A 16,991-nucleotide genomic window follows, 5' to 3' on the forward strand; every position below is an offset into this window, starting at 1 on the left:
GCCATGAACGTGCGTCGAAGACTAACAAGGAAGAGAAGTAATTGATTAATAATTTCATGTTTGTTTTCTTTGCACACAAAAAATATTCCTGTAGCTTCATAACATTACGGTTGAACCACTGATATCACGTGAACTATTTTAATGATGTCCTTACTACCTTTCTGGACCCTGAACATGGTAGTTGTGTTGCGTTGCATATCGCAATGGCATGCGACATCTGAATTATGATTTTAATAATGGGCTACATCTAAATGTTGCGAAAAGTTCTGTTCTGTTGACATTAAAAAGAGTCATTAAGTGCAGAAAAAGTTGCAGACAACAACTACTTGCACTCTTGTGCTGTCTGACTACTAGCAGTATTTACTACTGATCACAGAACACTGACAAGCTGTTAAAAGTTAAAGCACTGTTTTTCTCATTTATATTTTCTTGTTTTTTTTTTTTTATTTGTGACAGTGCTTTTTATGTAATGGTAAAACACTGCTGCTCACATTCAGAAGTTGTAGTGATGCTTTCTTTTCCAAGAAAGATTGATTATAGAATTTTTAGTTTTTAACTATTTTAAAATATAATTTAAATTGATTCTTCTTACACACTTAATGCAATATCATATCGTATTATTTAACAAGGTATCGCACATCATATTTTTCTTCAATATCACACAGCCCTACTGTCTATGCAGGGTCAGAAAGCTCTTGGATTTCATCAAAAATATCTTAATTTGTGTTCCGAAAATGAACGAAGGTCTTTGGTTTGGAACGACATGAGGGTGAGTAATTAATGACAGTATTTTCATTTTTTTGGTGAACTAACCCTTTAAGTAGCACAACTGTGTTCAACATTGATACAAACTGTAATAATAATAATTTAGCTTTGACTGACAGGAATAAATTACATTTTAAAATATACTAAAATATAAGAGTTTTAAACTGTAATAATATTTCACAATTTTTGATCTGATTTTTTTTTAACAACTGTAGTGCAAACATTTCACTTTGCTCACTGACAAAAACAAAACAAAAAAAACATCAGTAAGTTCTAAGTATATCATGTAATAGTTAAAAGTATATCTGTAACAGTTCAACGCCGCATCCAGACTCTCTCAGTCTTTATCTTCTGAACCATTAAGAATAATACTATCTGTTATTTTCCAATAATACACAGAGAGCCCAAAATCAACTCAGCGGGGAAGCTGAACATAAACTCTGATAACACTTGAACTTCACAGTGCTGGAGAAGAATCACCTGGACAAAAGTAAAAACAAAACTAGAAACAGAGCAACAGTACGATCGTCTTACCACAAGACTCAGGTCTCCCGTCAGCCACTACAAATCCACTCTTCTGCACCAGCACGTCTGAGCCACACAACATCATGATACAACACAGGACACACACGCACATATCACAGAGGACACAGAGAGAGGACTCAAATGAAAAAATGAGCAATAACACATACACACAGTGTGGCTGTTTTGGAATGGGTCATTGTCTATTTATAAGCAGTCAAATCCCCAAGGTCTTGCATATTAAAGTGTCTCCCCGAAATGATTAATAAGGTGTTCAGGTATTAAGGTCCCCAGGTGTTAACCCAGAAATCAATGCTTGGCACAGATGCAGATAACCAATAAACAGAGTTTGAGGTGAAAAGTACTTTAACGAGAGATAACATTCTCAAAAACGATTACGAAAGGATGTTGGTTTTTGCTTTCATCTTGAAATATAGTTAATCATAGTTAATCATAACACAAGAGAGTAAACTGTGGACTTGATTAGCCTTTGCCTACTTGAATTTCTCAAAAAATGAAATCAGTGATATTGTTTAACGGAATGTATACGATTTATAACAATAGTCTCCACCATTATGCAAGGCTATACAACTTTGGGCTGAAATTAATCACACAAAAGAGCCACACTGTTCAGACACTCCTAAAGAGACATTGGGAAGACATTAGGGTTGGGCGATATATCAATGTATCTCAAATTAACTTCCTGGAAATTTAATATTAAGCAACATTTTGAATAGTGCAATGATTCTAATGTGTGTGTGTGGGTTGTTTTTTTTTTTTTTTACTATATATTTTTGTTTGGCTTCTAGGTAATTTCACAATTTGAGGGCAAAAGAATGTAAGAACAGAGATATACAAACGCCATCTCTTTAAATTTAAGCAGCAAAACTGTGTTGATGTTTGTAAGTTGAATCCATTTCCATGAATCAGAGTGCTGAGAGATGACTTTTTTTTTTGTAGGCCAAGCTTGAAGTTAGCATCATGCTGGACCCATCAACAAAAACCCAACTGGATTTTTCCATTGTTCTTGGAATGTTGCAGAAAATAAGTTGTGACCAACATACAATCAACAAACAAAAGTTATTACTAATGTATTTTATGTCATAGAAAAAATATGAAAATATCTTCAACCTGTGATAGACCTTATTTCAGGCATTTGACCAAAGACTTCTTCAAAAAAAAAACCCAGGGAACTGCATATGCAAAAATGTTAACTTGTTTCTGGGTTTTAGGACTCATTTCAGCAGCACTCTGAATCTCTGACTCAATGTTATATTGGTGTATATAAATAAAAATGGTCTTATAGTATTATATTATTTATTATTTTAATAGTATCTTATAGTATTATATTAATCATATTTATATTAAATTGCCCAACCCCAGAGAACACTGAACGCCACACCGTGGTTAAGATGTTTTAGTCATGCATCAGAAGAGGTGAGTCCAACACCAAAGGAACATCAGAAATAAACATGCATCACATCCTCCATTCAGTGCTATTCTCTCCAACATGTGAAAGTGAGATATTCATGTTAGATCAAACCTATAAAACATACTACGCACATGTGAAAACTTCAGAATAGCTCAGAAATCTTTGAAAAGACCCCTGATGAAATTCTGTCATCATCTCACTCGTCTTTCAATCAAACAGGAAAACATCTCCCCATCCAAACAATGTGAATCGCATTTTAATCGATACGATTATCACATTGTTCTCCACCATAAACCTCACATTAACGCCCATGCACAGGACTGCTTTTCCTTCTCTGCTCTCACCAGAGGAAAAACAGAGGCGAAACTTGAAAGAAAAACACACTGACAATGTCTTTCAACTGCCAAAACCGGGGCCAGGAACATGTGCATCGTTTATGGTCAGCAAGTATGAATCATGCCGCTGTTTAAAGCCGTTCCACTGCAGTTAGTGGATGGGCACAGCCTTCCATCTGTGCTGTGTGTGGAGGAAACCGTTTCCATTTTAGAGTCTGAAGAGACCGTGTGAGAGGAGCAGTGTGCTTTAGTCCACACCACACGCACACACGAGCAGTCAGGACAGCCTTTAGTACAGCTAAACACTGCCATTCTGTATGAGTACAGTGTGAAAGAAACTCTCGGATGAAATTTACCTGTAGGGTCAAACTCGTGTGTAGGGGTACCAGGCTGCTTATCACTTTGGGGTCTCTTGTCGGGAGGGTGGTCTCTGCTGAGAATGCTACTGGTTCTGTAAACACAAACAGGAGAAATCAATATGCAAAGTCAATGAAATACATTAACACACTGCAATGAGCACATAACATAATACACCAGTGGTTCTGATCTGGGAGGGTTGTGAGTGTGACACAAAAATGCGCTGCAGTCTAATAGGGCTGAGTACAGTAGGTGAAAAAACATGCTAAATGCAAATAATGAAACCATAAACTAACAATATAAAAAAATGCTTCTCTTATTTTTGTTGTTGCTGAAATTAAAGGACATCAAACAACAATATTTAACACAAATTAATTTGCTACTTGGTGAAAGTTAGTCAAATTTGTCAGATGTCAACATGGACAGGTTGTGTGACATGCCCTGATCTCCAAAAACAAAATGAACAAAACTCTCCATAAACAAAACTCCCTAGGTCCCTTTAAGATGAGTTAGTTCACTCTGCGGCCAAATTGGCAACGCCCCTGGGGAGTCTATTTCCAGTCATGCAACTACAGCTCCTGTCTATTTGAATGGAGAAAGACCATGTTTGTCAAAGCTACTTTTCATATTTGAAATCAGAAATATATGATATAGGCTAATAAATCATGACATTGTGCTTCTTTAGCTCAAATCATGCAATAATTAAACAATTAAATAAATAAATAGCCAGACAGATGTTTAGGCTTGTCCAGTTAACCACATTCTACAGTAAAGAAATATTTGAATTAATATCTAAGTATATTAATAATATATAATAATTAATTAATACTTTTGTACAATAAACAATTTTGCAAGCTGTGTTGGGTCATCACTCGATCTACAATGAAAAATCATTGGAAAGTAAACATTCAGATCAGTGACTGACTGATTAATCCATATTTTACCATTTTCAGCTGATTAAAATAAGCAGAAGAGTCCGTTCTAAAACATCAATACTCGTCAATGAATAATACTTTTTGTTATTCTTATATTAAAAAGTCTGTATATTTAGTTATAGTAATTATGCATGTATCAGGTCATGATAAAATTGTACTAACTGTACTGTATTTATCATCATTAGATTGAAAACCTTGTTCTTTAGATATCAGCAACAGCATTAAAGAACTCATATCGTCAACTATTAAGTCAGCGCAGCTTTAAGTGCACTGACTGATGGCACTGTGTATTGTGTAGTGTTGAGTAGCATCCTCTTGCTGTGTGAAATCACTATTTGCTTAGTTAACTTCCTGCTAGGACAACAGATGTGCCCCACTGCGCAAAAGTCACCCTATTCATTACACACATCAATTAAGAGGCTCCGCATGAGTCCTGCCAGTTCTTTATCACAAAGACAAGTGGAAAAGCCTGCAGTAGCTATGACTCCAGGTCTAAAAGTAGCCTCAACCAGTAAGGTGAGTTGAGGTGGGGTGAATGTGTTTAACAGTGCTCTGCTTCCCGCTCACAGGCCGTGTGAGAAACCTCTGTTCTCTAGGCCAGTCGGTGATGGGACACAGTGCTGAAGAAGCCCTTTGTAGGCCTGTCCGACTGCATCTAACTGAGAGCCACTGTACTAACAACCCACTGCCATTTCCTTCACCTGGACTCACACGCTTGACCCGTGGACCTCGCAGAACACCAAACTGACTGAAAATGATTTGCAGAATGAGAAACATCTCTGCGAAACAATCACTTCAGCATTTTAAACGATGGAGGGTCAGCTAGACCTCACATATGTCTGTCAGCCTGACTGCTTGTCGATTTCTGTGGGTCAGCCAAACGGGCCGGTTCATTACGGGACAGTATCGGAGAGAGTGGACTCCATACCCTCACAGTGAAGTGCGAGACATTTTCAGTGTTGCTCTAAACACAGGGAATAATCATGCGAATGCTTAACTAACTTTTCTAAGATTGCTTCAGTGGTCAGCTAACTGTGAAATTAACACTGCAGCAAAGTAATGAAAAGGAGTCGGTGGGATTAGCCCACCTATTAGGAGGCCGGTAGATTACGCAGAGCAATTTGTCACTGCTGGTAAACTAGACTAAGTCTAATGAGAGAGCAGCCGTCAATCACTGACTTTTTCAATTAAAACTCAATTAATAAAATTAACCTTGAGTGGTACAGGCCTATATGAAGCATTTCTCTTCCCGCTCCCAACAGGGGCCATGATTTGCACATTTGCTCTAGCTTTTCATTGTATGTAAATCAACAGTAAACATGTCTGTTAAGATACAAAAAAGCTTCATTTTTAAAAGCATCTTAATAGTAGTTCACACGTATTATATGCTATAACTCAAGTCTTTTAAAGCGGATAGCTTCATGCGGAACGACTAAATTTAAGTCACTGTTATTACTGGATAACCTTCTCCTCAAATGAGCCGTTAACTCTAACTGTTGCAAACAGATCATTGAGTTGTGAATGAATCAGTTCAGTTTATGAACCGGACCAACAGTTTATTGAAAAGAACAGGTTTAAATGAACAATCTGGTCACTGAACTGGTTGAGAATGACTCAATGATCCAGTCACAGTGGTTTTCTAATTATTGGCTCGCTGGAGGGCAGGATTGTGAGTGAATAGTGACTTTATGATGACTACTAGACTCTGAATATTGCAGAACTTGTAGGCATTTTTGACATTTTTGGACTTTAAAAAAAATTGTGCTAGATGTTGAGTAGAAAAAAACAAAACCAAAAGAACAAAAAAAAACCCTTCACAATCACATGAAGATTCTTTATATATATTTTTTTTAAATGCACACTGTTGAGAGAAATCTGTTACCCACACCAAGGCAGCATTTATTTGATCAATAAAGCAAAAACATTGATATTGTGAAATATTATTACAATTTAAAATAATTCTATTCTATTTTCATACATTTCAAAATGCAATTAATTCCTGTAATGCAAAGCTGAATTTTCAGTCTTCGTCTTCAGCGTCATATTTTTCAAATACCATTCTAATATGCTGATTTGCTGATGCTGATTTTTATAAATGAACAGAAAGTTCAAATAAATAGCATTTTTGAAATTAGCATTTTAAATGGCATATTTGAAATTGAAATCGAAAGTCCTTGCTGAATAACAAAAAGCTAAAATATCTTACTGACATCAAACTTTTGAACAGTACATACAGGATCTTCTGAAAAACATGAACTATCACTTTAAAATGAAAAGAGTCAAAACAATCGTATAGTTCTTCAGTCTTCAAGCAGGGGCTGTTCTTGCTTGTATCAGAACTTTCTGTAGTGACACAGGATCCTTTTGAGAGCAGTTTGAGGGAACTGAATGGGCCATTTATGAAAGGGCCTGTAAAACGTTCCATGGCCTGCTCAGCTAAAAACCTCCTGCTAAAGAGGAGGAAAGGAAAAGTAAATCCAAACAACCAAAGCAGCCAATAATTCTACCTTTTACATGTTATTCTCTCCCTAATGAATCATGCATGCTGATGGTACACGTAAGAATACTGCTATTTGTGCTTATGACCACAACGGTTACAGTAATGCTTGTGAATGTGCATAAAAGATTTTATACAGGATTTGTTTGTCTCCAACTGGTCTAGCCTCTCTTATGGAAGCTTATTTCCACCATGGAATGAATATATATATATATATATATATATATATATATTTGCAACTTCTTATTTCACAATTCTGGCTATTTTTCTTGTAATTGCAAGTTTCTCATAATTCTGCCATTTTTCCACAATTGCAAGTTAATAACTCAATTTAGAGTTTTCCCAATTCAGTCATTTTTTCTCAAAATTTAGATTTTTGTTCCCTCAATTTTGAGTTTATATTACACAATTCTGTTCTTTTTTTGTGTTTCAGACACAGAATAAAAAAAAAATATATATATTTTTTTTAAATACTTTTTTCTCAATTGCTAGAACTTTTCAGAATTAACAAGTTTCTTGCAATTTTGAGTTCATAAAGTCAGAAATGGCAAATATAAACTTAACTTTTTTTTCCTCCTATGGCGAAAACAAACTTGCATACTTTCTAGAATCAGATGAGTTTGCTAAATGTAGAGTCAACAGCACGGTCTGATGCAAATAAAGCCATCTTCACTCCTGGAGGAGGAGGCAGCAATGGGGCTGAGTTGGAATAGTAAAGGAAGTGCAAGAACGGCAGAAGGGATTGGTGAAGTGGAGGGGGTGGGTTCTCCGCTCAATTGAGGTTTTGTGCAATAATGGAAAAACGTTCCACCCGAAGCCAGAAAGGCCTGCATGAGGGACACCCCCAATTACTTGACTCTGAAAGGCGTGTTTGTCAGAAACCACTTGAAGGAAAAATGGGATACGGGGTGGAAAACAACATGGCTCTTTTGCTACGTTGTCCTTTCTCTTCCACACTTTTCTGGAAGTTCACTATACAGATTTCTTTAGTGCATGCATTATGTGTGAGCATGTGATGGTGTCATGCTCAGGTTGCGGTGGGCAGGCTGTCAGGAAGATGGGGGGTGGGGTGCGTAGAGCCGAGGGATGATATCAGTGCTGGCTTGAGCATGGAGGAAAAAACAAGTGAGTGTTGGGCTGGCAGTGAGCGAGAAGGAGCAGTGACTTTGTAGAAGAAAGAACACTTGCTGTTTGTAGCCAATGCGGTCCAGAGGACCTCTGTGCTCCAACTCATGACATCACCGCTGTCGAGCACGGCTGCATCGCTCCAAATGGTCATGTATGTGTTTCTGCAAGAGTCAGTGTGCATCAGACATTGACCTGAACCAACAGCCAGACGGAAATACTCAACACACACCACAGGACAAGGACTCACATTATAGCCTTGTGAAGTAACAAGGAAGTAATGTTTGCATTCGATATACATTAATATTTAAATTCTGTGATGAGTACAACACTGTAGGCCAAACGGGAAAAAAGCAAACAAAATTAATAAAACTATTTTCTGTGTTGATTCACATCATGCTGTCCATAAACTAATACATTTAATAAAGAGATCAATTAAAAAAGAAAGAAAAGGAAAACCTATAAGATTTCTTTAACTGATTCGCATTAAGTGTTAAGAAAATCTTTTTTTCTAAGAAATAACATCACATGGACACCCCTGAGTAAACGTACACTACAGCCTTTCACTTCTCCTTTAAATACCAAATGAGGAATTCTTCTTAAACTATAAGGGACAAAACCACCCGCTCCAAGAGATGAGGTCTCATTTGCAGACCTGTCAAATTTTGACTGCTTGAGTCAGTGGAAATAAGTGAAGCAGAAGCAAACAGAAAAATAAACACTGAGGATGTCTTTTCAGAAAACCTCAATCAAGTCATTTAATAAATAAAAGGCTGCATGCATGGCCATTACAAACCAAAATGAATAAGCAAATCCGGGAAAGCATCTAGGCAAATAAGAGGAGGACAAATGCTTTGCGGACAGATAGGAGAGGCAGTCTTTATGGCCCCAAGCGCACCAACTGGCTCTAACAGGAGCCAACATTTGCTCCAAACATCAGCTGTTAAAACCCATTAAACAGTGATGACTGAGTAATGACATGATCGAACAAGAGCACAGCGAGTATGTGTGTACTTGTGAAAGTGCACACACACAGATACAGTCTACGTAATAATGGGAAGCAAGAGCAAAAGAGAACAGAAATAAAACAGTAAGTGGATGTGGAAGTATCATTTAGGGTAATGGCAGACAACACGGGTCGAGCTGGGCCTCTGAAATGAGCGGCCCCTCCCCCAGGTGACATCACAATGAGGAATGGGGGGCTGAGCGACAGCGGCCTGGGGAGATTTTCCTTTTCTGCTCCAATAAACTCAATCACCCGTCCTGACAGGGCTGGAGGATGCGCATTTCTTCACGCTAGATTGTCTGTTTAAATTCTTTGATATTGCAGGAGGAGGTGGGAAAGCAGAGAGTAAGCCAAGTTCACAACACACTTTGTCGCAACCAAGGTCAGGAGGACAAGCTGATGCCGAGGGGTAGTCAGAACTCGTACCCATCCATGGCTCCCAAAACAAAAGATCACAACTGACATGGGTCCTTCTCTGTCAAAAACTAAAGGCAGGCAGCCTGTTAATTAGAAGAAGCTACTACAGAAGCTTCATGCTCTGCTACTGTAAGGGTGTTTCGGCCAGCTGAGTTGGCACGGTATATGCAGAGCAGCCCAAACAAGACACTTTAGACACCATTAATTAGCATTACTTATCTTAAACCAAAACTTCATATTTACACAGATTTATTATACATTATATAGCCTTAATTGTAGCTGCAAGCTTGTTGGCTAAACTAGAGTATGTTAGTGGAGCAACAGTGACTAAATGTATTATGCTCATGATGGAGAAGCACTAAAGTGAAAAAAAAAAAAAAACACTCATAAACAAAAAAAAACTTCTTAAAAAAACGTATATCTATCGACTTATTTCATTTTACTTTTTTTACTTTATTAATTTTTTTGTGAGGCATGCAGATCTAAATATCAGAATCATCAGAAATCCACACACACATCCATATATTTATTTATCTATTTATTTAATATATATACATATATATCCATTTATTTTATATATATACATACATACAGGGCTCGCAAAATCCGTCCCGGGGCTCACTGCCATCATTACTCCAGTCTTCAGTGTCACATGATCCTTCAGAAATCATTCTAATATGCTGATTTATTATCAGTGTTGAAACTGTTGTGCTGCTTAATATATTTTTGGAACCTGTTACTTTTTTCTTTGATTCTTTGATTAATAAAAAGTTTAAAAGAACAGCAAATTATTCAAAATAGAAATATTTTCTAACAATAGAAGTCTTTACTATCCATTTTACACATCCTTGCTGAATAAAGCTTATTTAACTTTCTTTAAACTTTTTTAAAGTATCTTTAAAAAAGAAAGAAAAAAAATTCTGAACCCAAAATTTTGAATAGATTATATTGTAACACAAAATCTCTATTTTGACTAAACACTGTTCTTTTTAACTTTTTTTTTTTTTTTTTTAAATATCACAGGTCCCAAAAAATACCATATATAAAAAAAATAAAAAAAGCAGTACAACTGTTTCCAACATTGATTAAAAATCAGCATATTAGAATGACTTCTAAAGGATCATGTGACTCTGAAAATACTGCTTTGCTTCACAGGAATTAATTACATTTTAAAGTATATTAAAATAGAAAACATTTATTTTAAATTGCAATAATATTTCACAATAAATATTTATCAAATAGATACAGCCTTGATGAGCATAAGAAACCTCTTTAAAAAACTTTATTGATCCAAACGTTTGAACTGCAGTGTATTGTACAGTAAAAATGTGTTCTCAGGTAACCTAAAATGTACATCATTTAGTTACATCAAGGGTCAAATCAAATATAAATAGCACATTAAAGTTAAAAGTTACACACTTTTTTTGTGTGCATGCTGTACAGGTCTGGTATAAAGAATGCTTTTGCTCAGGTGACCCAAATGTCCGCCCAATAGAGAAAAGTTTTGCTCAGCAAGAAAAAAAATTTGAGGGAACATTGCTCCCACGGGTCCTTAAATTTGATACAATTAAATTGAAGAGTTTTTAAGGTTTTTAAATACGTTAAAAGGTATAAGAATTAATTTTTCAAATTGCCTTAAATGGATTTTTAAGAATTCTGCAGATACCTTGTAAATAGTACAATAAAACTCTTTCCTTTATTCGTTGATATTTGTGTATTGAAAATGTTTTTGATTGACATTTATGGTCTTTATTTTATTTGGGCTAGTTAAATTAATTTTCGGGCTACCAAAATCTGAAGAGTACCTGCCCGAAGGGCTACCAGGGATTTAGAAATTTTGAGAGCCCTGATATACATATACATATATATACACTAGGGCTGTCGCGATTCGTCGCGACTAGTTGATTATTAAAAATCGTCGACTTCATTTTGCTCGCGTCGACTAGCCGACAAAATACCGGAAGTGGCGCATTTCACAGACGAGAATCCATAAAACACATTATTAGACTATTTTCCAAGGCTGCATGGTATATTAAACCCATTTAAAAATCATAATTAAGCATAATTGTGAATTCACAAACGCTATGATTTAATTAAATAATTATATGGGATGCAGTTCACACTATTTCCATGCGTGTAGGTTAAGTTCGTGCGTCTCACAGCGGCTCCACAGAAACTGTTATCATTTACATGTGAAGCGACTCCAACTCATCTCTGCATGTTGTTGTGAGTCTTTGTTTATTATAACGTTCATCAGCGCCATTTCATCAGATTTGTAAGATAAATCATTTATAAATCTACACAAACACAGGAGAATACATCGCGATTTCAAAATAAAAGCTCAAACCCTCACTCTGAGTTTACACGGTTTGATGTCCACATATTCATATAATTACAGTGGCTATACCATTTCTGTCCTAAAGAAATGGCCAAATATTAAAGATTAAGTGTATGTTTGAATGAAATGGTGCTTGGTCAATATTAAACAGTAATGTGTAAAAAATAATCATCAGGCCGTCGGCGCCTCCTGCAGGCCTTTGTTGTAATGCGTAATCTACAATAGCTCTATTGTTTATAATACATTATGTATTTTAACAGTTTTGTTCAATAAAACCATGATTTCTTGCTTTTGATACTTTATTTGAACTAATTATTATTGCATCATTGCTATTATATATGTACTTTAAGTCATTTTAAAAGCTATTGTTCACTTTAATCAATTTTTATTACCACAAAATAAATAAATAAATAAATATATATATATATTAATTATAGGCCCCTATAAAAAGCCTGTCTAATTAATTGAGTTTTACAGTTTTATCTGTACCAAATTCTGTTTTCCATTATTTTCTGGATTCCATTTTAATTGTTCCATTAAATTTTAATAATAAAAAGCATCTCCAATTAATTGATTTTATATAAAAAAAAAGTTTTCAGAAATACTGCACATTTACATTTTTCACCTAAATAAATTCTGGTAAATAATATTTCTGGTAAATACTCCTTTAAAAATAGTTTTTTGATTATAATTGTATTATTATTAGACTAGAACACGTGGATATGTTGTCATTCTCACACTATAATACTGAACTGTGATTTCAGTGATTTGGACTGTGAGATGGACACTTGCTTCTTGCACTCTATGCTGCACTTCACTTTTGCTTTAAAAAAGGATTTCATAGAAATTTAGATTTCATTTGGTTTAATAAAATATTTTTAAGTAAAATTGTTGGGGTTTTTTTTGCGGGAAATTAGTCGTTTAGATTAATCGAAAAATTAGTTGTTAGATTAATCGAAATAAATAGTCGTTAGTGGCAGCCCTAATATACACACACACACACACACACAAACACACACTAGAGCTGGGCGATTTTCCTGATTTTATCGGTTAATTCGAATTTAATGTTTTGCCACGATTTTATTTTTTAGAAATCGAGGAATCACGATTTTGAATATAAATATTACCAAATGTTAGAATATGCTTTGACACTTTGACAATATGCCGGTGATAACAGTAAAGAGAAAAGAACGATCCAGCCGCATGTCGGTGCACGTGATTAACCTCTCAGGTGTGACGCGCTCTGTGAAGGACCATAAATATAACGCCAAGCCATCCACACAGAATGTGCTTTTGTGTTGACAAACATGCAACGCGGGCAGTGCAATAGGTAAAACGTGTTTCATGCTTGAGACGCTGCAAGACAAGCGAGTGCAACAGTCAAACACATCCATGTTTACATAGAAAAAACAATAGAAAAGAAGTGCAATCGAATAAAAAACCTGTAAAGAATTACTACTGTATGTCTGATATTTCATGTTATTTTTTTATTTTATTTAACAAGTGATTGGTTTAACATTTACATCATGTTGACAACTTTCTTTAACTAGAGGGTCAATAAAGAAAAAGTTACTCGAATCATGTTGTAGATGCAAGTTGACTAGTTAAAAATAGTAAAAAACAGAGAATCGGTCAAATGTTCTTAAAAAAAAAAAATAGAGATTTATTTTTTTTTCCAAATGGCCCACCCCTAAACACACATTTTTTGTATATACAGTATATACATACATACATACATATATATATATATATATATATATATATATAACCTGTGTATATAACCTGTACAATAAAAAAGAATTCAAAAAAATAAAATAAAGTAAATAAAAACATTTGTATAAATGTAAATTAATAATAAAAAAAAATGCTCCATGCAAAAAAACACCAATCATTAAATTAAATTAAATTCAAATTAAACTGCATTTTTAATTTGTAAGCCTTTATCTTCCTTTAATGTTCGTGAATGACCAAGATCTTTCAAAACACCATATAGAAAATCTGTATTTTAGTGCATCAGTTCCGCGTTAATCCTGCAGCCAACTGTCATAGCATCTCACAGCAGTAAAGCACGCAACACAAAGGATTAATCTCGGCCCAGTGTGCCTGCCTTGCCACGCTGCCCCAGAAACTACATAAGATTTAAGCATCCACGCAGCGTGAGGGAGAAGAGGACAGGCGAATAAATCATATCCAATCGCCTTCTGCAGAGAGGTAGTCGTCTCTCTCTCCCCACACTTTTCAGTCACAGCTTAATGCACCGGAGAAAATACAGCACAGCAGTCTGGTCTCCACTTGGCACAGAAGGCCAGGGATTGCATAAGCCAAGACTGCAAATGGAGAAGGAATATATCAGATCTCAACGATATGGCACAGGGAACAGAGAATATTAGACGTTCATTTTGATGTTGAAAAGAACACTGGCAGCAAGCTTCAACGTCATGTGACCAGACACATATGTCCTCTTGCATCGTGGTAAAGACTTGCACCTTTCGTGCGTTTTGGTATCGGCGAGTGCATATGAGCATTAACATCTACATCAAAACACTGCAAACCCTCGGTCAATGTCCCTCCCCCTCTCCACAGCCAGGGGGCTATTGGCTGCAGCTACACATTTCCTACTCGCTGCCGGGGTGTATAGGGGAATCTATGTTCAAACAAACCCTGTGAAAGAACTCTCCAAACTCGGCTGGCATTTGCTGTACTGCTAGGAATCCAAATTTTAGAGCTCTTTATTGACATCTGTTAAGGTCACAAAAAAACTACTGGTAATATAGTTTCAGTCTCTGTACACAGAGGATAATTCCTGCACCTTCTGAAGCATTGTGTACAGTAAAAAACATCCATCTGATTGGTTGGAAATTACACATTTCAGGAGACAGGGTGTAGAGTTTTCTATCGGGAAACAAAGTTTGTTTACCAGTTATCAGAATTGATTTGTCAACGTTTACATGGTAAACAACAGTGAATAAAAAAAAATTAAAAAAAACATACAATAATTTGAAGCCGTACACAAGTATTGCATGTTTGCTTCTAAAACATGGGAAAAAAGTACTCTCTCTAAATTATCTGCAAAAACCATCTCATTTGATGGTTGCATGTTCTCACAATGAAAGTTAGTGTCAAGATGTTAAGACAAACAACTTGTTTGATATGTCAGTTGGACACCCACTTCCTGTGTAAATTAGGGGTTTTCAACTGTTTTTATGCCATAAAAGCCTAAATATGCTGACCATTTGCTAGTGACCCCTCTCCTAAAATATAGTGGCAATGGCAACTATATACTTCCACGTATAAAGACCCATTACCTATCAAAGTCATATCTATTGAGCGCGTGAACAATAACCAATCAGCGCTGTTTAAGAATCTGCTCAACAGCTCTCAAATCTTAGCGGGAAATTGACGTTTTTAAAATTTCAGTACCAAACATAGACTGTAAAAAAAGATGGACGACGCACCTTCACTCACTTCCATTGAAGAAAAGTGAAGCCACCATTGTGAGGGCGGGGTTTATGACCTATACTGGGACCAGCCACCTGGGGGCGATCGAGACACGATGGCTTCACTTTTGAGGATTAATGCGGCACACTTGGTACCGAATGGTATTGCAGTCTGTACTTTTGACAGCGCTACATTGTACTAAAGCCATAAAAATTGTTCAAATATTACCTGGAAAATATGTACTTTTTATAACATTCAGAGTAAAGCTATTGTTACATCCTAAATCATCTGCTGGAACGCCTCTCTCTCGTAAACACACGTACAACAGGTGGCAAAAGCTAGAGATTACGGTTTATAAAGTTTTAAATATGGGTATTTTTCTTACACAAATGCATCGATTCACTTCAGAAGGCCTTTAATTAACCCCCCAGATCCATAGGGAGTCCTTTGTATGATGGATGGATGTACTTTTTTGGGCTTCAAAATCTTGACCACCATTCACTGCCATTATAAAGCTTGAAAGATCCAGGATTTTTTTAAAATATAACTCTAATTGTATTCGTCTGAAAGAAGAAAGTCATATACACATGACTTGAGGATGAGAAAATCATGGGGTAATTTTCATTTTTGGGTGAACTATCCCTTTAAAGTTTGCAATTTTTAATTCAGATAAGAGCTCAAGATCTTCTACAGATCACACATCTTCATGTGACATGAATTCGCAGAGTTCACCAAACTTGAATGCAGCAAAATACGAAACTTCTTCGCATACATGCGCGTATGAATGGAAGTCAATGGAACGAAAAGAATAGCGTAACCGGCCGGTCATTCGTTCCATTGACTTCCGAGCTGTCACAGCTTTTTTTAAATATTCATGCCCAGTAATTACGCACAAACACTCCAAATGTGACAAAATGTTTGTTTTCGTTCATGACATTTGATCCTTGTAGGTTGCAAAGTATTTGCAGCACATATCACCATCAAAACAGTCGTATGCTAATTTATATGCTAACAGCTAATTCAAAACAAAACCATTCATCAAGCCATTCCTGTAATCATACAGCTGGCATATGATCATTAACTGATGAAAACAATAACAACCAAAAACTGAAAAACACCTGACTCAAATTTCAAGGGTGTTGACTCTAAATGGGTGTTGAAAAACACCATACCTGAACCTTAGGGAGAACTTGCCCATACTTATTAATAATTACTTTAATGGCCATGTGAAATGCATTTCTTGTCAGTTGACGCAATATACATTACTCCCAAAGGGACATTTTGTAACAAAGATTCACATTTTGTAACACAAAATGTGCATTCATGGCTATCTTCTGCGTGAGACTGAGATTTCTGAGTTACTTCTATTCATAGACTTTCAGTTGATTTCACAGTGCGGTCTGGGCTTCATGACTGTCAACTGAGATTTTCTACGCTGCCAGAGAAACCAGAATATCCACCCCGCACAGACCAGCCTTCCTCCGAACTATGATTTTGTGCATTTTTTACGATTTTCCACTGGGCAAAACTGGTATTCTTGTCCAAATCCAACATCAAACATCTTTATCAATCTGCAAACTTCAGCATTTCCACCCTATCCATCAAGACAAAAAGAAACCAATTTCTCTATTTCAGCTCAGACGGGTGTAAGACACGAGGCAGCACTGCTGAAATCACAATGAGGGCTTTGACAAGACGGATGACTCACCTGCTGCTAAGCTTACATGCTCATATTTACGTCTGACAACGGAGTAACTAGGTGTGTTTCTGAGACTTTCAGCTGCTTCACCCAAGGTAAAGGTGAGCATAGGTGTGGCCCGGTGC

General features: G+C 36.2%; 1 protein-coding gene across 4 annotated transcripts in view; it reads right to left on the minus strand.

Moving 5' to 3' along the window:
* Positions 1–16,991, minus strand: part of LOC306850908 (rho guanine nucleotide exchange factor 12-like) — a 54,707-nt gene that overhangs the window by 30,503 nt on the left and 7,213 nt on the right. For 2 of the 4 annotated variants that reach the window (XM_079386865.1, XM_079386866.1), the window contains exons 3-4: positions 3,411–3,505; positions 1,300–1,356 (exon numbers count right to left, since the gene is read on the minus strand). In XM_079386865.1, the coding sequence (XP_079242991.1) occupies positions 1,300–1,356; positions 3,411–3,505 (152 nt within the window). The remainder of the gene's footprint in view (positions 1–1,299; positions 1,357–3,410; positions 3,506–16,991) is intronic. The other 2 variants (XM_079386867.1, XM_079386868.1) reach the window with 1 other exon arrangement.

Source organism: Barbus barbus (assembly GCF_936440315.1).
Source record: "Barbus barbus genome assembly, chromosome: 31".
Taxonomy (NCBI): Eukaryota; Metazoa; Chordata; class Actinopteri; order Cypriniformes; family Cyprinidae; genus Barbus; species Barbus barbus.